Source organism: Triticum aestivum, chromosome 5B, assembly GCF_018294505.1.
Source record: "Triticum aestivum cultivar Chinese Spring chromosome 5B, IWGSC CS RefSeq v2.1, whole genome shotgun sequence".
In the NCBI taxonomy this organism is placed as follows: domain Eukaryota; kingdom Viridiplantae; phylum Streptophyta; class Magnoliopsida; order Poales; family Poaceae; genus Triticum; species Triticum aestivum.
In genome coordinates this window covers 38,853,479-38,874,973 of record NC_057807.1, presented here as the reverse complement: position 1 = coordinate 38,874,973, position 21,495 = coordinate 38,853,479, and the positions used below count along the sequence as shown (strand labels likewise).

General features: G+C 41.0%; 1 protein-coding gene across 1 annotated transcript; it reads left to right on the top strand.

Moving 5' to 3' along the window:
* The first annotated feature begins 17,461 nt into the window (after positions 1–17,461).
* On the top strand, positions 17,462–21,071 carry LOC123115567 (syntaxin-132-like). The gene is made up of 12 exons (XM_044536699.1): positions 17,462–17,479; positions 18,217–18,324; positions 18,939–18,995; positions 19,100–19,148; positions 19,228–19,316; positions 19,416–19,489; positions 19,609–19,651; positions 20,153–20,239; positions 20,343–20,420; positions 20,508–20,588; positions 20,680–20,745; positions 20,910–21,071. The coding sequence occupies exons 1-12, from the start codon at positions 17,462–17,464 to the stop codon at positions 21,069–21,071; spliced, it is 912 nt and encodes a 303-aa protein (XP_044392634.1).
* Positions 21,072–21,495: the final 424 nt, after the last annotated feature.

Sequence of the window (21,495 nt, the reverse complement as noted above, 5' to 3'; positions counted from 1 at the left end):
TAACGATAAATCATCCATATTTTTTAGCAAGGGATGCTCTGAATCTCTCAGGCAGGAAATCAAGCAAAGTCTGGATGTCCAGAACGAGCAGCTCTTAGATAAGTATCTAGGACTCCCCTCGGATGTTGGCAGAGCAAAAGAGGGATCTTTCAAGTTCTTGAAGGATAGGATATGGAAGCATGTCCAGGGGTGGATGGAAAAAACGCTCTTTGTTGGGGGTAATGAGGTTCTTATAAAATCTGTTGCTCAAGTGATACCCATGTATTCCATGGCACGTTTCAAGCTGCCCCGGGGTCTATGCCAACATATTAATGGCCTCCTTCGGAAATTCTGGTGGGGGTCGAAGAAGGGGGAGAGGAAAACGGCGTGGGTGTCATGGGAAGTAATGTCTCAACCAAAGTTCATGGGAGGTATGGGTTTCCATGATATTAAGCTTTTTAATCTTGCACTGCTTGCCCGACAAGCATGGCATCTCCTACAAGAGCCCCACTCCTTGAGTGCATGGATTTTGAAATCTGATTATTACCCAGACTGTTCGGTTTTGGATGCGGAGCTTGGCAAAAATCCCTCACAGGTTTGGAGATCTGTATTGGAGGGACGGGACACACTCAAGCTCGGCATAATCAAAAGGATTAGGATGGGCAATGACACCTGATATCTGGCAGGACAATAGGATCCCTAGAGATTTCAAGCTACGGCCGGTATGCCCAAAATCATCTAATCCACCCCACAGAGTTTCGGAATTAATTGACCACACATCAGCTTCTTGGGATGTGGCGCTGTTGGATGAACATTTTTTTGCAATGGACAGGGAAGCTATCCTTAATATCCCTCTAAGCTCCCGTGTGCAACGGGACTTTTGGTCATGGCATTATGATAAGAAGGGAATTTTCTCAGTCCGGTCTGCCTATAGACTACTGGCATCCATGAAGCAACACCGCACGGACTGGCTCGAGAACAACCCCGGCCACTCCCGGTTGGAAGAGGACCGGCGTGATTGGGGAAAATTATGGAAGCTTAATGTTCCATCCAAGGTAAAGGTCCTTGCATGGCGTCTTGCAAAAACCTCTCTTCCCACAGGTGATGTTCGCAATCATCAGAAGATGGCTGACACGCCAGCATGTGGTATTTGTAACGATGTGGTGGATTCTTGGAGGCATTCGCTGTTTAGTTGTCATATGGCACGGTGTGTCTGGGCCTTGGCTGATGAGGAGCTAACGGAGGTCGTGATATCTAATACTACCAAAAACGCCAAGCTTGGGATGTTCTGGCTCCTCAATACACTCCCAGAGCAAGAGGTAATCCATGTATTGGTCACAATGTGGGCAATATGGTGGGCTAGGAGACGTGCTATCCATGATGAACAATTCCAGAGTCCGATGAGCACGTCATGCTTTATCAAGAGATTCATTTAGGACCTTGAACTGATTCCGTCACTCAAGTCTACCACAACCAAGGACGTGCATGTGAAGCAACAGGGCCTGCATGTAATCTCAGATCTTTCCTGTTCGCCTAGAGCATAGTCGGCACGTTCGACCTGGATCCCTCCGGGGTACGGATTTGTGAAGCTAAACGTCAACGGCGGGTTGTCGCAGAGTGGTAAGATGGGTGCGGCAGCTGTCATTTGTAGAGATAGATGGGGCCGGTACCTTGGAGCGTCGGCATTGGTGCTGAACGGCCTTACTGACCCGGCGTCGCTGGAAGCCATGGCGTGTAATGAAGCATTGCCTCTTGCGGTAGATCTAAATGTGCATTCACTTCATATTGCGTTGGACTGTGCAGAAGTGGTGGCCAACATTGCGGTGGAAGCCCCTTGCCGGTACGTCACGATTCTTTGGGAGATTCAACATCGATCTACATATTTCTAGGAGGTCACTTTTGTTCATGAGAAAAGAGAGCACAATGTAGAGGCTCATGCTTTAGCTAAAGTAGCTTCTTCTCTTTCTTCATGGCGCCATGTGTGGCTTGCTTCTTTGCCCGATATCATCTGTATCCCTATGAACTTACAACTTGAATAAAGGATACAGGTTTCCCTCCAAAAAAAAAACATGCCGCGTAATTCATTTCAAGCACAGCAACAATATTGGCCACGTGGTTATCACGTGAGCTGCCTTTCTTGCTAGTAGGTAGCAAGTTCGATTTTTTTTAGGATATCACTATTTTTTCTTCATGCATGTCAAATGGCCCTCATTGTTGGTCATTTTACGTTGTTCATGATTGTCAAATGACCCTGGGATCTGTTGGGTTATTTAGCCGGTCTCACTTGCTTACGGGCCCATATGTTCTAAAATTTTTATAGCAAGATTATTATGTACATATAATATGCTTTCACGTCACATGTCTTCAATTTCTTATAGGAAGATTATGTATATATAATATGCTTCCATGCTAATATTTAAATTTTAGAACAAAATTTGAAATTTATTCGCTATTTTCTATAGATAAATGAATGAATTTATGCGTGCATATTGGAAGAGTAATTTCAATTTGAGCCATATATCACTGGTAGAAAAAGAGGCTTCCGTCCAGCCCCATTAGTCGCGAAACTGTAGGAACCGCGACTAATGAAGTCTTTAGTCGCGGTTCGGCAGATGAACCGCGACCAAATGCCTGGGCCCAGGGCGCTCGCGGGCTTTAGTCGCGGTTGGCCAGGCCAACCGCGACTAAAGGTGCCCAAAGGCCTTTAGTCGCGGTTGGCCAGGCCAACCGCGACTAAAGCTCCTCCCTTTTAGTCCCGGTTTGTGGCACGAACCGGAACTAATGGGGTTGAGACCTTTAGTCCCGGTTCGTGCCACGAACCGGTACTAAAGGTCCCATTTTCAAACTCTACCCCCCCCCCCGGGATCGCCTTTTCAGTTTTAAAAAAATAAAAGAAAATAATGGAAATGTCAAAAAAATAAAAGAAAATAAGTTTATCATATGATATGTGGAATAGTTGTTGGGAAAATTTGCAAATGTGAATTTTGACTTTATTTGCAAAATCTCTCTGAAATTTGTAAAAATGGGCATAACTTTTGCATACTAACTCGGATGAAAAAGTTTTTTATATGAAAAATCATCTACTCGAAAAGTTACATCCAAATTTAACATGGGGGAACCCCGTTAAACATTTTCAAAATCCTCAAAAACCTAATAGAAAAAAAGTTACGGGGCTTGTAAGATCTAGAGTGGAAAAAATTGAAAAATATTCAAACAGTGGGCAAACTATGGTCAAACAATGGTCAAACTAATTATTCTAGAATATTAGTGTTACTAAATAATTATTTTAATTATTTCAATTTTGGTCAAATCTGGTCAAACTGTGGTCAACTGTGGTCAAACTGTGGTCAAACAATGGTCAAACTAATTATTCAAGAAATATTAGTGTTACTAAATAATTATTGTTTTTTAAAACACAATAGTTTCAAACTCAAACAGTGAAATGTGTCACTTCATGCTCAAGCAAAATTCCTGAAGGTTAATAGGATTGACATCTTACTATTGTCAGGAAAACAACAAGTGCAGACTTGGAGCGTGGGAGAATAGAACCCGGAAGTTAAGCGTGCTTGGGCTGGAGTAGTGAGAGGGATGGGTGACCGGTTGGGAAGTTAGATGATTTGGAATGATGAGGGGTGATAAAAGAATAAATTGAGAAGTGATGAGGGGTGGTGATTAGAGACTAGAGGTTAAAATAATTCAGAAATTTGAAAAAAAAAAATTCAATTTTTTTTTTCAAAAACCTGTGGCGGCCTTTAGTCGCGGTTAGCCACAAGAACCGCGACTAAAGGTCCTCCGCCCCGACGGCCACCTGGCGCCCACGTGGACGGGCCTTTAGTCGCGGTTCTTAAGCAACCGCGACTAAAGGGGGGGGCCTTTAGTCGCGCCCGTTCGGTCGCGGTTGCGCAACCGCGACTAATGGCAGTTGCGAACCGCGACCAAAGGCCCTTTTTCCACCAGTGTATATATATGTATCTCAAATGAAGTTAAGTAATATAGGAAAAATATTCAAGACGTATGTACAAGCTTATGTCATAGAAAATGATTTTTGTGAAAATCAATTGAGTGAAAATTTGAACTTATGTTTGTAAGCAGTGTGGCACTATATAGTATTTTAAAACTGTTCCTTTTTCGCTAAAGTTATATAGTTTGTAACACTATGCAACAACACATGATTATGTGTTACTGCATCAATAGTTGTAACACAGATGGAGCAACACAAACTTTTTAAGTTACTATGGTAATGTGCGGTAACACGTTTTCGAATCTTATCAACTATGTGTTACTGTCCAATCTGCAACAGACATGATGCGTTTCTGCAAATTTTCTCCGAAACATGTTTTCCTATGTGTTACATGATTGTAGTACTTAATCTTTGTTTTGTTGTAGTGCACATTCCCCAGTTTGATCCCTGATAACCTCTTAATGGTTTCTACCCTACAAGTAATGAAAACGGTGCAGATCATCGGCCACAACGAGGTTGGCTTGCCGCACCAGGGGGACACCAGCTATACCGGTCACGACGAGGCCAATATGTCAGCGCTCGTAGCCGCTGCAGGACGGAGCCTTCTCATCATCACACACAGTCCGCACTATGTAGATGACCGGCGATGCGAAGCTATACACTAGCGATGTGTCTTTCTCCCATGAAGCAAACTACCACTTGATATGCCGATGAGGCAACACTACAAGAAATATGTCAACTTATGACCTTCTGTCAGTGACCCTGAAAGAATTGGTCGTAAATCTATGACCATTTGAAACTAATTGGTCAAAAGCTGTTCAAGGGGCTCCAAACCCTAAACCATAACGACCATTTTGGTCAGAAAGGTCGCAATTTCCTTACACGAAATGGTCGTAAAGCAGACAACACTGGTCTGTTGCCATATTTCGAGCTGATCACGACCAATATAAATGGTCATAATGTTCTAAACAGGGATGCATTGATATGACTGGATGCCACATCATCAATTCCGCCTACGTGTCATGTCATTTTTGCTCATGTGTCACTTCTAGCAGTTGGTTTGACCACTCACATATTTACTAAAATGATCTATGGACCTACCACTGACATGCGGGGCCAACTAACACAATGCCAATGACATGTGGGACCCGTTGTCCACTCACATATTAACTCATTGAGTACACTAACATGTGAGGCCTACTACTGACAAGCAGGACCAACTAATACAATACCTAAGACACGTGGGACCGTCCTCCTCTAAAATAAAGGACCTGCAAATTGACGAATAAACGCAGCAAAAAATGGCTCCCGTGGGACTCGAACCCGCAACGTCTTAGTCCCGTTTAGAGAAGCAAACCACCAGGCTACCACCACGTTGGTGATTGGGCCTTGTTCGGACAAGACCACCTCCTATTTTATTTTCTTTCAACATTTTCGTGTGTCGCCTAGGCTTTGGCCCATTCAGGAATAAAGGTTAGTGTCGATGCTATGGTAGAACTTGGGCCGGCCCAGGCCGGGCTCCCTCTTTTTTCATTAGTTTTTTGTTTTCTGTTTTCTTTTCCGTTTTTATTTTTGTTTCATAAAAAAGTTGGGGATTACAAAAAAGATTATAATTCAAAAAATGTACACTAATGCAAAACAACATTCACGAATTCAGAAGTATGTTAACAAATTCAATAAATTCAATGAAAAAAATAAATTTCATGAAATGTTTTGAATTCAAGAACATTTTTTAATTCAACGAACATTTTTCCAAAAATCATGAACATTATCGAAATATTATGAAAACTTTTTGAAGTCAATAAACCATTTTCTAAAAATTTATCTCTCTAGAAAAAGGTTCTTCATTATAGGAAAATCTCGAAACAACTTAAAAATATAAAATTACGAGAATAGGAAAATGAAAACACCCTATTATTGCGGTCAAAATGGCAGCATGACCGTCATAGCTAGAGGGAGTCTTTCAAAACTTTTGTTGGATCTCTAATGAAATATCTAGTTGCTTACCTAGAAATGATTTTTGGAGACATAAAGAGAAAACTATGAAACAAATGTAGTTCAAATTGCTAGGTGTTGAATTTTGCAAAACTTTTGAAGTATCTCTAATTGAATAGATGGAAAGGTTTTGATACCCAACCATTTGATCAACTGTACATAAAATATGGCCTAATATTTTAGAAAAATGATTTGATCCAATTTTGCAACAAATATATGGTAGGTCCTTCACACAAAAAACTCATTTTAGGCACTCAAAAAATGGAAAAATTATTTTTTTCGTCCAAACAAAATGTAAACTCCTTAGGCAACATTGTTTGTCATTCCAATATGCACCTATATGCACAATATGAGATCATTTGAACAAACTATGCCATGAATGTGGCCATAAAATTGATCATTTGACTTGAAATCCATTGATCTCCACACGTGATAGCTCGTTTCTGAGAATAATTTTCAAAATTAATTATCATATTACAAGTTTATTTTTTTTCTTGGAAACTTGGCCACATATAATGACACAATGCGAAGGTTTTTCAACTTTTTGATTTGTTTTGAATTTTTTATGCCCGTTTCAAAATGCAGTCAAAACAGCGGGCTTGACCGTTCCTAGCTAGTGGTTGAATATTGGAAAACTTTTGATGTTTCTCTGATAAAATAACTACTTATGTACCTAGAAATGATTTTTAGAAAAAATAAGTAGCAAACTATGAGGCAACTACAGTTCAAATTTGACTCGCTTCCTACTAAATCGACAGAAATTTGTCTTTTTCACCAGAGGTGGATCAAAACTTTTGACACCCAACCATTTGGTCAATTGTGCATTCAATATGGCCTAGTATTTTAGAAAATTGATTTGGTCCAATTTTGCAATAAATATATTGTAGGTCCTTCACAACAAAAAACTCATTCCGGACACTCAGAAAATGGTAAATGAATTTCCATGCAAAGAAAATGAAAATTTCCTTAGGCAACATTGTTTGGAATTCCAGGATGCATCCTTGTGCCCAATATGAGATCAGTTGAACAAACTATGCCATGAATGTGGCCATAAGATGGATCATTTGGCTTGAAAGCCATGAATCTTCACGCATGATAGCTCATTTCTGTGAACACTTTTTCAAAGCAATTACCGTATTACAAGTTTATTATTTTTTCTGGAAACTTGGTCACATATAATGACACAATGCGAAGGTTTTCCATTTTTTTGATTTTTTTTGAATTTTTTATGCCCGTTTCAAAATGCGGTCAAAACGGCGGGCTTGACCGTTCCTAGCTGGTGGTTTAATTTTGGAAAACTTTTGATGTTTCTCTGATAAAATAGCTACTTATGTACCTAGAAATGATTTTTGGAAAAAATAAATAGCAAACTATGAGGCAACTACAGTTCAAATTTGACCCGCTTCCTACTGAATCGAGAGAAATTTGTCTATTTCACCAGAAGTGGATCAAATCTTTTGACACCCAACCATTTGGTCAATTTACATTAAATATGTCCTAATATTTTATAAAAATGATTTGGTCCGATTTTTCAACAAATATCTGGTAGGTCCTTCATAAAAAAAAACTCATTTCGGACACTCGGAAAATGGAAAATGAATTTTCCGTGCAAAAAAAATGAAAAGTTCCTTAGGCAACATTGTTTGGAATTCCAAGATGCACCCTTGTACACAATATGAGATCGTTTGAACAAACTATGCATGAATGTGGCCATAAGATGGATCATTTGGCTTAAAAGCCATGAATCTTCACGCATGATAGATTATTTCTGAGAACACCTTTTTAAAACAATTACTGTATTACAACTTTATTATTTTTCCTAAAAATGTGGTCACATATAATGACACAATGCGAAGTTTTTCCATTTTTTTGTTTTTTTGAATTTTTTATGACTGTTTCAAAATGCGGTCAAAACGACGGGCTTGGCCGTTCCTAGCTAGTGGTTGAATCTTGGAAAACTTTTGATGTTTATCTGCTAAAATAGCTACTTATGTACCTAGAAATGATTTTTGGAAAAAATAAATAGCAAACTATGAGGCAACTACAGTTCAAATTTAACCCGCTTCCTACTGAATCGACATAAATTTGTCTTTTTCACCAGAGGTGGATCAAAGCTTTTGACACCCAACCATTTGGTCAATTTACATTAAATATGTCCTAATATTTTATAAAAAACTAGGTGATGCCCCGCGCGTTGCTGCGGAATTTTTGTGTGGAAATTCAGAGCATCGACATCTCAAAGAAGAACATAATTTGAGTCAATAAATGATAGATTTCTTATATTGGAAAGGTTGAAAATTATTGTTGATACAAATATGTAACACATGATTAAACCATATCAGTTTGTAGCAAGAACCATATATTGTATGATAAAAAGCTAGCACTTTGTAGCATGAACCATATTCTTACAGGATATATTTGATGTTGTTTTTAGGTGTGCCTTGTGCAATTACTATGACCTGGGCATATGATATCCCATTCTTTTCATACTCAACAATGTATCCAACATATGAGAATGGATGGTCACCATGCAGTGGGTCAGTGGTGCCTTGAGGCTTGTATTCCGGTTTAAAAGTTATAAACACCGGGTCCTTTGTGCTCTTCATCTTTGCAATTGCATTTGTGTATTTCTCTTGAGCTTCTCTTAGTGAAATGGTGCTAGAACGTGGCAAATTATTGTTTGCCAAATTAGGTATATGTTGTCAATCAAGGTTAGAAGTGAAATGAAATATAGGGAAAACCAATTCAGCAGGAGTACCTGATACTTCGGTTGCCCATTTGTACTTGTTTTCGACCCGTGATTGGAAAGATAAGTGGTAAGCTGAAAATGCAATACGATTATGTTATATAGATGTGTGTGTTGTAGTAGGAAGCCTGTTTTGCTGATTATCAAATGAGGCTAAATAAATTTCACTCTTGCTGCTTACCAAACAAAGGTAAATAAAATACACATTTTTTTTGCTGCTAGCTGCTACAAATTTAACAGATGGTGTACATCCATGATTTTCTATATGACAGAGCGGGGCATTTAATACATCGACAAAACAGAAAATGTTGACAATGCCAGAATAATTAAGAAAGATTTTCAAATATATGCTAGTACCAAAAATTCACAATCTCATTGTGTTGCTCCAAGTCTGTGTTTTTAGTACACCAAACTACTGACAAAATAGGAAGTATAAGTTTTAATACGCCCGAGTCTACATTTGTTAATGAAAACCAAATTAAGGGGACTAATTATGTTTAATAGTTATTTTCACTTCCCATCCTAGCTAACTGGGCATCAGTCAGCCTAACACACATTTATGCTTTAGTAATAGTATTATCATACGTCACTGGTACCCTTCTAAAGGTGACTGTATACGTCTTGAAAAATGTAAAAAAGTTCTATAAACCAAGCGAGTTGAGCCCAAGTTTTCTCCTGTGTAATCTATGGTTGTATATCTTGTCCCTCTTTTTACACATCTCTTATTTTATCAATTCACTTATCTAACATTTACAGTAAACAACATGTCATATATATAATTCATACTGTTAGAGATAAAGTTTGAAGCAAGAACACATGTAGACCTGTCAACCTGTCAAGTGTATTATTTCCAAGATATACATATAGTTCTTCAGGCTAGCAGAGCCTACGCATGTCTATTTGCTGTATGTAGTTATATTTTATGATATATTGATATGAAGAATAATTCCTCTCTGTCTCCAAATTATGGATGTAGTTCCTAATGTTTGTGATGATAGTCTACAGCTTGAATGAGCTGCATCTTTTAATTCTTCTCGGGTATGTGACTTGGCTCAACCAAGAGATTACTGATGTATATATATCACTCGGATTGCACGGGAGAGAAATATTATCTAGCAGAACTTAAAATCTATAGATATAGCATGAACCCAATGACAATCTGTCATAGAAATAGTTGGAAAATCAATTAACCGACACAATGTGGTGGTATATTGGGACATGGAAAATTTAAGAGCAATATTTCGTCATGTTTTTGCCCAGAAGCATCAAGCTTTGCATCAGCCAAGACATGAATTTCGAAGATAAGCATTGCACAACCAAGAAAGACAATTGCATGATGAAGTTCTAGGATTTAGAACCAGACCTGTAGTGCAAGGGGGCGGGATCAATGGACACCTTGAGGAGAATTTGCTGCACATGACAAAATGAGAGTAAAGCACAATCTGGAACAAATGCAAAGACGTGTGAAGTAATGAAACAATTCCCAACAGCAAGGGATCTATGAAGCATAATGTGGAGCCGAGCACCTTTGATCCGAAGCGCAACCTGAAAAGATTCGAAGGCATTAGCTTCAGGATGGAAAAAATCATAGGCTGCTGGAAATAGTGAGTGTGCACCTACCACACCGGAGGCCTCTTCGGACGGGGCGCGAGAAGGCGTCTGTGATGGATGACGATGACATTACATAGGGGTATCTAAACCCACTTTACTCCGAATTTGCAGGTTAATGGAAGGTGATGTAATGAGGGGTGATGAATTAGGTTGTGGGTGAGGACGTTTCATGAACATTTGTGGATGCATTATGGTCGGGATAACATACGTCGTGGAGGTGGAAGGGTAGTGATGGCCATAATGCGGTAGCGGCAAGAGAATTAATGCACGGGAGATCGTCGGTCATGGCGGCAGTAGCAGGTGAAGGGGCGTCGTCACGGTGGCTGCGGTTGGCCGAGGGAGCATCGGCCATGGCGGCGGCTGGCTGAGAGAGCGTCCGGCATGGCGGCGACTGACCAGTAAGCGTTCAGCGTGTCGGCGGCTGGCCGAGGGACAGGCCGGGGAGCGTAGTGGCTGTGCCGGCGGATGGCCGTGGACCCGAGGTACCAGGCGGGGAGCGGTTGTGGCGGCGGCTATGGGGATAATAGGGATTGCACGGGGAAGATGAAGACGCGATGGGTGACGAAGGATACATGGGCTATTGATTCATTTGCCGTGGGCTTAGAACGTTTACAAAGAGCCCAGTTCTATAGCCCACGTACAAAAATGCGACTCGCATAGCCGAGACAGCGAGCAGGACAGTGCGAGTTGAAGAATAGAGGGCACTGCGAATCGTTATTCTCCACTTAGGGGTGGCAAGTTCCAGTAAATTTAATCAACTCTTAGATCAAACGGCTGCAGACTGCTCGGCTGTACTATATCAACGGCTATAATAATCCGGGTGATGTGGCTTCATAAGAAGCTAGGAAAATCAGGTAGTGGGGAGCCCCTATTTAGATATAGAAGATGATTTGGTCCAATTTTTCAACAAATATTTGATAGGTTCTTAAAAAAACTCATTTTGTGCACTTGAAAAATGTGAAATGAAATTTTCATGTAAAGATAATGAAAACTTTCTTAAGCAACATTGTTTGCCATTCAAAGATGCAAACTTGTGCAAAATATAATGTCATTTGAAAAGGGGAACGTTTAACAACGACGCGTCGGTCCAATGATTCGTCGGTCACACGCGCATCGTGCGATCCAATCTCATCGTGCGTTTGAGATTACGTCTCCCTTGTGTGTGTCTCTCTCTCGTCTTCTTTACTTCAGATTGAGAATCCAATCACACCAGCCGCCGCGAAACACGGCCCCTCCCTCCCCTGACTCCACGCCGGCAAGCCGCCGCCTGAGAGTTGCAGGGGCACTTCGCAGGTCGCCATCCTAGGAAATGTGGGCAGACGTGTGGGGGAGAGTTGTGCGCGAGCAGTTGTGAAGAAGGTGGATGCATCTTTTTTTTTCATGTGTGTGTGCGAGATGCGGGCTGAGAGATAACCGAAAGAACACATATCCAACGTCTATGGATGGATGAATCCAGCGGACGCAGGGAGACTGGTGGAGCAACTCAGCTGGTCGACCGGCGCAGATCAACGCCCTTTGAAAAACCTATGCCATTCCAAGATACAACCTTGTGCAAAAAATACAAGAGAACAAAAAGAAATAATACAATTACATAAGCTTTGTTCTCATTGGTTGAAACGTTTGTGCCACGGATTGATGACGTAGCACACATCCATCCACCCATCTATCCCATTTATCTACAGAAAAAGGAGAAAAAAAGAAAAAGAAAACCCCACCCGCAGCCCAACTACCCCAAAACCCTAACTCCCATCGATCCCCTCTCATACTCTTCCCCGATTCAGATCCACGCCACCGCCGCACGTCCCCCCCCCCCTCTCCGTCTCCCAACCCCCCTCACTGCCGCCTCTCCAGCACCACCTCTCCACCCTCGCCGTCGCCTCCTCCTTTCCCCATGGCGCCGCCCAGTCCCTCGTGCTCGCGTCGGACGAGGTCGTGCGCGCGCTCACCGGCACACTCGTCTTCACCGTCTGCAACCCATTCGGTGCTAGGGTTTTGGGCCGGCGTCGCCGGCGGCCGCTCCGCTCTTCTTCGACGGGATCCGCCGCCATGACCTCACCTCCGTCTCTCAGCCCGCCTCATCGACATGGCACAACCACGCAACAACAGAGGGTTTCTGGTCCATCCCTCTTATTTGCCATGACCCTCTCCCTCCTCACGTTGCAGATCCACCATGCCATGGGCCAGATCGAGCCCCGATGCCATGGTCTTCCTCTGCCCGCTCAAGTGCTACTTGAGGTCAAGCAGCCGACACCATCAAGGTCAGCACCCCCTCTCTTCCTGCCATTCTTCCTTCCATTCCCCTGTCTAACTTGTGTGATTCTCTCATGGTGGATGGGCTGGTCTCCTCTGATGCATGGATGGATGGTTTGGTCGCAGGAACATCAGGTCTTCTGTTCTCTTCATCAACCAGAGGTACTGTCTTCTCTCATGGATGGATGAGTGTCCATCAATTTAGTCCATCTATTTACGATGGTAATATGCTGCTGCTGATGTTGTTGATGCCATGCTTTTTGTCTTGTCATGCTCTGAAATTAAGTGGTAGCATCAGATGCAAATTTCCCATCATCCTTTAGTTGCACTAGTCCTGTGTATTTGGCAGGCAGGTGCATATCTTCCTTTTTTTTTGATAATTCACTCATCTTAGCAGTCACATATCCATCCTTGTAACATATGTTTGATCAATGATGTTTTGTTCTCATATAGAATGTCCATTTGTTGCTATCCATCATGCCTCGATGAAAAGTTGTAGCCTCCTATGTACCGTTTTCATGACATTAATAATGACCTGAACATTTTTCCATATGGTGTAATATGCGGACAACAACAGAGCTAGTAATGCTATGTTAAAATTAATGTGTAATGTGTTAAAATAAGGTTGCACTTTTAGAGGAGATAAGACACTGATGTTGGATGCTTGGTAGTTGTCTTGTGTTGTGTGCATGTCGGTACTAGCAGTATGTCCGTGAGCACCGTGCTGGTGTTAGTCGCAATGATCAGCTTCAATAGCATGACTAGTACCCGAACATGATGCATATTTATTAACAAAAATGGTAACGCATTTTTCTCATACCAGGGTGCTCGATTTAGTCTGTTGCGAATGCTAATAGACCATGATAACTTGTATATTCGACCTGCCCCTCTCTCAGTTTGACTCGCTCAATCTCTCTCTATCTTTCTGTAGGTGCCGCCGGATTAGTACTATACGGCTTAGCGGGTGGCCCTATTTTGCCGTCGGGAGAGGAGCTCTCGTCACTGACCCCTCTTCTCCACTACACGTGTTCAACAGAAACTGTTTTAGTTTGTCATACATAATTGACTATGCTTATGTTGGTTGTTATTGAGTGTATAATTCATTAGATTAATTATTTGTTTTGAAGTATAACTGAAACTTCATACATGTATTTACATTCATTGAAAGCATATAATCAATATCTGGTCTGATGATTTATGTACTGTTATCTCAAATAAAAAAGCATATAACAGCAGCAGTAGCACAAATTTAACTGAATTCAATTAAAATTTCCAGAATCTCTTCTTGATCTGTAATGTTTTAGTGCAACAAAGTCATACCGAGTGAGGTCCATGTGGTGCTCTGAGATGCTCTTGATGGTTTGTTGTCAAGACTGATATCCCCTGTATGTCATGATGCTGGTAGCTTGTTTCAGTCCAGTATCTCTTCTTGATAGTCTTGTTAACATAATTCAGTCCAGTAACTCTAATTAATTAACTGAATTTATTTGTTTAATTAAATTACATTGAAACCTTTCCTTTAATTATAATTAAAGAAGGGTTTCAGTTTAATTAAACTGGACCGGCTTTGGGACTTATATATACACAAATCAGTACTGAAGTAGGTCTGTATGATCTCCTGTTAGTAAAATTTCAGCATAAATATCTTCCCATGTAGTTCTGCTATTTTTAGTTTGGGTTGAAGTGATTGGTAGGCCTAGTGGTTGTGCGATTCTATGATCCTATCCTGTAAAATTATATGCACACATCATATGAATCTGTGATCATATCCAGTGAAATTTATATGCATGTTCCACTCCACTGTCTACCCATTTACTTAGTAATACATACTTCTGCACTTCTGTTATGCTTCTCTCTTTGTTTGTATGAGGCGGCCAGGCTGCCTATTTTGTAGCAGTCTGCTTCCATAGTGTTTGTATGGAGTCGAGATAATTGTGTTTTCCTCGGCAGTAGGTCAGCAGACACCGCTCCTACTATATAGGCTAAGCTGCCGCCAGTGTTTTGCGATGTTGCCGGCTTAGAGCATCATCTCCAATAGTTGCTGCTTGTTGATGTGCTTGTTGTGGTGTCATGTGCTTCTCCTAAATCTGTTGTATGCTTAGCTGATTAAACGTGCAGTTTTTTAGTATTTTGGTCTGATGGTGTTTCTTTTTTTGGCTCATTTGTGTGACTAATATGGTTAGAACTACCATGGTTTTTTAAGTAGTTGGGGCATTAAGAAACAGTATGCTGGATGTTTGGCCTTGCATCCGCCCTTCCATGAATTCATGCTTGTGCATTGCTAGTTATTGCTTTTTTTGCAGGTCTTCTTCTTCCTCGATCTGGTGCAGCAACAACAATTCAAGGTCATGGTCATGGAGCAACAGCTATATATTTTTCTTATTATTCTTCCATGAGATGACATGATATGAGGTTTGTTTTCCTCAAGGTCAAGGTGCAGCAGCTCGATTTGATTTGATGTGATTGGATTTAGTTTCCTCATGCCTCTCTGTTTGCATTGCAGGCTCTGTTGGTCGGTCTTCAATTCTTCATGTTGCTGCTGCTACTGCTACATGAGGACCCTCTTCAATTCTGCATCCATTGCGGCCGCCGCAACTTCCACCTCTAGAAGAGCACCTGCTCCTCGTGCGATTACCCGGCCGCCCGCATCCGCAAGTGTAAGCTCCCCCCTCCCTCCGTCCTAGATCTCTAGGTCTATTGCTGTCATGCGCCTTGTTCTTGATGTTGCGCGACCTCATGTGGATGCCACGAATGGCGCTGCTCCTGCGTGCAGATTTGATTCGCCGCATTAGTATGCGGTTGTTGTCTCGCCGTGGTTGTTCAAACTGAGATGTACCCAGTTGATTCGTCATCTCGGGTCATAAATTTTTCTGCATTCCCTATTGTTGTAGCTTGTTGGATGCATAGTTTGATCTCCCAATGGGAATTATTAGTGAATGGTGATGTCTGTGGTCATGAGAATGGTGATGTAGTAGCTGGTATGCTTGATGCGTGTATGTCCATCTCTTTACTATTTTGCTAGAACCATAAATCCTGATGCGCATGATGATCATGGTTTGGTTTGTTAGATCTATTCTGCTGGTGCTTAAAATTTGACATGCTTGGATTCTAAAACTTGTTCTTACAGTTTTCATTTCTATGATTAATTTAGAGAGTTGGACATGTCAGTATATTATATACCAAAAAAATTTCTAGCTAGTGAGAACATTTTAGTCACTCCATGAACGCATACTGGTTAGTGTTAGTCATATTATTTATGTACATGGCATTTGCTGTCAATTCTTGATTATGAGTTATTGGATCCCTCATTGGCTACTGTATGATGTTCTGTACCTGTTCTTATTCTTATATGTTCATTCTTATTTTTTGCACAGGTGAAGCGTGAATCCATGTCCGAAGCTGTGAAGCATATCAGCAAAGAGTAGCATATTATGTGTTGTAGTTGTAGGCAGTAGTAGGCATATCTGGGTAGCAACGATTGTAATAGATTAATGCAGTATTGTTTTGGACCAATTTCATTTGCTCTCTGGCCAGTTCAAAACAATGATTGTGTATGTGCTTTGAATACCCGTGAAATGGAAACCTGACAAGTTATAATGGTTGTTTGTCAGATTTTGAAATTTTTGATGTGTGGGATCAATTTTGTGATAAGTATGACAAGTGGGACCAATCTGATTGGTGCGACAAGTGGCAAAAAAAGGACAAAAATAAAAAACCAATAGATTGTAAAAGGCTGCATCTTAGAAAAAAAGGCCGAATTAATGGCCCAAGCCTATGTAGCTAGCGAAAATTAACAAGAAAAAAATACATTAAAAATGCCGAATTGTTGGGCTAGGTCCATGTAGAAAATTGAATTGGACCGGGCCGAATCTTGTGCCACATCAGATTGCCACGCTGGATGCCTACGTGGCCTGGGGAGGTTGCTAGTGACCAAAACGCCATAGTAGATGTATTTTGGCCATAAACGTCCACGACTATTTCAGAAGAAAGGTCGCTATAGTCAGTTTACGATCGTCAGCTTTTGACCTTATGTTTTTTGTCACAAAAAGGTCACAAATTAAAAATAATGACCATTCAGTGACCAATAGTGCTGGTCACAAGTTGACATATTTCTTATAGTGCAATGTCAAGTCATTCAGTCCGACACCGGTAAGGCGGACACCACAAGGTCGGGCACCGACGAGGCGAAGACGGGCATTGACACGGCGGAGGGATATGGCTAAGCATAGCCGAAGCGATGAGCATATCGCCCTCCCCTTCCACTTCATCACCATATCATCACCGTATACACCAAGCTCATGGAGAAGACAAGACGAGAAGACGACGACCATTGCAGCAGCTTAATTGGAGGTGGTTCGCGACTTGACTCGCGGAGGTAATTAATCGGGAGCTTTTCGAGGCCACGTGAATCAGAACCTCACATTCGCCGAAGTCACATTGGGCACGCCAGCAGGCCACAGAGCGCATCCTTCATAGGTTTTTTTTATAATTTTGTTTCTCGACACGAGATTAATAAAATACATATTATTTTATATCTTTTCTTTGTGTACTTAGGTACATTTTCATGCCCGCATTTCGTTTTTATTTTGTCGTGTCAAACATTCATTAAGCAAAATATATTTTGCAAGAATATAAAAAAGCACATGTTTAATGGGTCGCACGTGGCCAGCCCTTGCGAGGGAGCCATAGGCTTTTCCTCAACTATTCCCGGTCAATATGTGGAATAGGACGTGTCCTATTCTTTGCTCGCTGACGCTGCAAGGAATAGTGGAGCCTGTACAAGGAAAGAAAAGAAAATGAAAGGAAAGAAAAGCTAGCTAGGACACGAGGCGTCCCTCCAGCTAAACCCTCGCCGCGCCGCCGTCTTCCTTCCTCTATCTCCTCGCTGCGCCACTGTCTCTTCCTCCCGCCCCGCCGCCATGAACAACTTGCTAACCGTAAGTTTCCTCTCCATCCACTCTGAACCCTCCCCCCTGTTCCTCCTTTCATCTCTTCACGCTGCTCAATTGCTTCGCCGACGCCGTGCGCACGAGCTTCAAATACCTCAAGGAACCGTTCGCCAGGGATCCGCTTGGTTGCTCAGATCTGCTTGAGCTCCAAGTAGCAGGATTTATTTGCCCCTCCTTTTAGGATCTGCTTGCTCCTTTCGAGTGTGTGCTATATATCAGCAGTGGGCTGGTTGCACTTGTGTGAACCTCTCCGGGAGATTATTCTGATTTTATTTGTCCCAGCTTTATGCTTAGCAAGCACTCGAGTCTCAAAATGTCATTCACTGTTTGTTTGTTAGGTTGAAAACAACACGTAGTGGGATCACATTACTTATTTCAACACTCAAATTAACTTGAGAATGTTCTTTTGGCATTACATTCATGGTCGCCGACTCGCCGTCATGTTCTGATTTTGAAAGTGATAGCTTGAATACTCTTTTTGAGCAGTTTATCTCTTCTGCTACCAACATATAAGCTTTAGTAATACTCTTTTGGGACCAGTTGTAATAATGTCAATGCTTTATTTTCGCAACAATCATGTCCTATTGGTTTGGCAGGTTTTAGCTGATGATGAAAGTAGCATCACAATTGGCTATAATGTTAGATCAAATTCATAACAATCAAGTTAGCCTTCGTGCAGGCGCTGCTGTGCAGTACATGTTCTTCTAAACAGTCCAATTTTGCAGGATTCCTTTGAGCTTCTCCGGCGAGATTCCTCAAGAGATGAGGGGGATGTTGAAATGGGGATACATCAGCTAGACGCCTCTGATAATTTAAAAGGCTTCTTGAACAAGGTGCATGCCGTCTCTACTAGTGTCCAAGCTTTTAAAGCTAGGCCGACACAACCAAGGCCGATATATCAGTTTTGGGGCTTTACTGATATAAACATATAACATAACATTTTATAGATATCATTTTCACACATATCATTCGATATTGACTGATATCTGACCCGATATGACCGCTGATATAGACCGGTACGTCGATGAACACTATTTATCAAAAAGTAGTGAAAAAATATTACGTATTTACAACTTCTTCTTATTATCAAAGAAATGGTTAATGCTTTGTACAAACACATATATATTATTAGAGAGAATCTTTCTAGGATAGTTTCTTAATTAACAAGTTCACAAACTAGGAATTTATGTTTGTTATGCTGGAGCATTGACGGCATACATTCGGTTTTACATTTTTGAACCTGAATATTGAAAAACAAATCCAGATATATTTTTATCTTATATATCTACATATCGTCCAATATATCACCGGATATCTGACATCCGATATGTTCCAAACTGATACAAACTCAACATATGATATTTTGAACCTTGCTAGTCTCTAATGTTATCTGTCCATTTTTTGCGGTTCAGAATAATCATGTGATGTTGCTTTCATACACACACAGGTTAATGGAATCAAGAGCCTAATAGCTAAGCTGACGAGTCTCTTGACTAAGCTCCAGGTCCAACCCAATCGAATTTCCTTATTTCTGCTTCTTCTTATGTTATTATGCTCACATATTGGTTCTCATAGTAATAATGGAATCTCGTGTGCCTTTGCTTGCAGACTGCAAATGAGGAATCAAAAGTAGTTACAAAAGCAAGCGCCATGAAAGGTTACAGCTCCAAATCTTATCTTAATGAGTTGAAAAATTCGCTTTACTTATAGTCACGCACAACAATACATTTTTGTAGCAATTAAGAAGCAAATGGAGAAAGATATTGATGCAGTGATGAAAATTGCTCGTATGGCAAAAACAAAAATTGATGAACTGGAAAAAGATGTATGTTATTCTTCTTTCCTAGCTGTATCCGCATGTGCATAAACTAAAAGACGGATATTCTGCTTATGGTTTGCTCTTTGCCCCTATGCTATGCTACAGAACTTATCTAACACGGAGAAACCTGGATGCGGGAAGGGCTCCGTGGTAGATCAATTAAGGGAACAGACTACTGGGTAAATTAAATTTACTGTCGGTTTGTGTTTCCAATCTCTTGCCTGCATGAATTAGCCTCTCCTTTTTTGCGAAAATGAATTATTACTTATTCACTGTGCTTACTGATTGATCTCTACAGAGCAGTGAAAAAGAAGTTAAAGAAACGGATGGACGATTTTCAGGTAGTGCTTCCCTCTAACTTGAATGTCCAAATTGACATGTATGTGATGATTTTCCTTTTCTGTCTGTGAATAAATAAATGTTCCCTCTAATGCCTAATCGTAGTCTTTAGATACACAAAAATAACTTAAAACCAGTCATTATTTCTGTTTACTACTTGGGCTATTTGATTTGATATTCCCTCATAGAGCAGCAGGGAGAAACTGCTCTGCTTTCGCATGTCTATGAGCCATCCAAGCATTCAGCTATATGAATTCTGAAACATCTGGCTGTTCATAAGCAGTGGAAGTGGCTTCGTTGATGCTTATATGTTCTAAAAAGTAAAAGAAAGAGTTTTGCAAATTGCCCTCCTTTCGACTTTCAGTAACTTTACAAGAATGTTTCTTAGCCATTATGGTAGATTATTGATAGTATGCTATCAGCCTGATGTCTCTGAAGGTGAAATAATATAATGTAATCTTGCAACTATGTGAGTGACATGGTGTTGTTACCCTCTGATGCAGGTACTGAGAGAATCAATCCGGCAGGAGTACCGGGAAGTTGTTGAAAGAAGGGTATTTACTGTAACTGGTAATCGCCCTGATGAACAGGTATAGTTGCACCTTTTTTTTCTATGGTTATTGAATTTGAGATTCTTTTTCTTTCTATTGCTTATCTTACAGTGTGCCTCTTCTGTTACTTTGGAATCTGCAGACAATTGATGATTTAATCGAGACAGGGAGAAGCGAGCATATTTTCAAAGATGCGGTTCAACAGCAGGGGAGAGGCCAGGTATATACGAGTTATAACTTGGTCATTATATGGATACGTGTGGGAAAATGCATCGAAATCTCATTAGGATAATTTTCCATGTTGCAGATATTGGATACACTTGCTGAGATACAAGAGCGGCATGATGCTGTAAGAGATCTAGAGAGGAAGCTTCTGGAGTTGCAGCAGGTTACCTTTCATTTGCGTATGCTCTTATGCAATTTTTTAAATAGTTGTCAGCATGCATATGTGAACATATTTCCTAGGTTTTGGCTTGTAGATATTCCTGGATATGGCAGTATTGGTTGACGCTCAAGGAGACATGACGGACGACATAGTGACACATGTAAGGCGACAAAATTGTGAAAACAGCTTATTCTATTCTACTCCCTAGGTCCCAAAATAAAAGTGTCGCTGATTTAGTAGATGGAGTAATAAATAGACCTAACCGATTTTGTCAATAAAGCAAGCTAACGACTGTGATGCTGGCATTTTGTTTGTCTCTGCAAGGTTTCAAAGGCTAGCGACTACATACAGCAAAGTTTGGATGCTCTCCAGAAGGCAAAGAAGCTTCAGAAGAACTCGAGAATGTGCATGTGCTCCGCCATAATCGTTCTCCTGCTAATTGTGGTTATCGTCGTGCTGGTGGTTATCAAGCCAGGGAAGAAGTAACTCTTGAGCATGACCTCGGCGCAGCAGAATATATATATCGTGGTTGCTGCTTTTTTTCTTTCTCTTTACAATAAGAGAGCATCCAGGTAGTATGATTTTTCAGTTTGTATGGTCAGGTCCTGTATTTGGAAGAGTTTCTTTTCAATGACGAAGGCCCCTCTAACACTGAATTACATCAAGCCTGCCTACACACAGCACAGGTACAGATAGAATGCCAGTACGATGCGTTCTCACAAGCCGGCATGCAGACACACGGAGTGACATGCCTCAAGTATATCATCCTTTGTCAGCTTGTTCTTTCTATCTAGGAAGCAACTCTATTCCTGAAAATGAACACCGTACTGGTACTGCACTATATATAATCTCATTCAGTGATCTCTCTACAAGACAGAAATAATAGGGGAAAGAAAATACTGGAACTTCA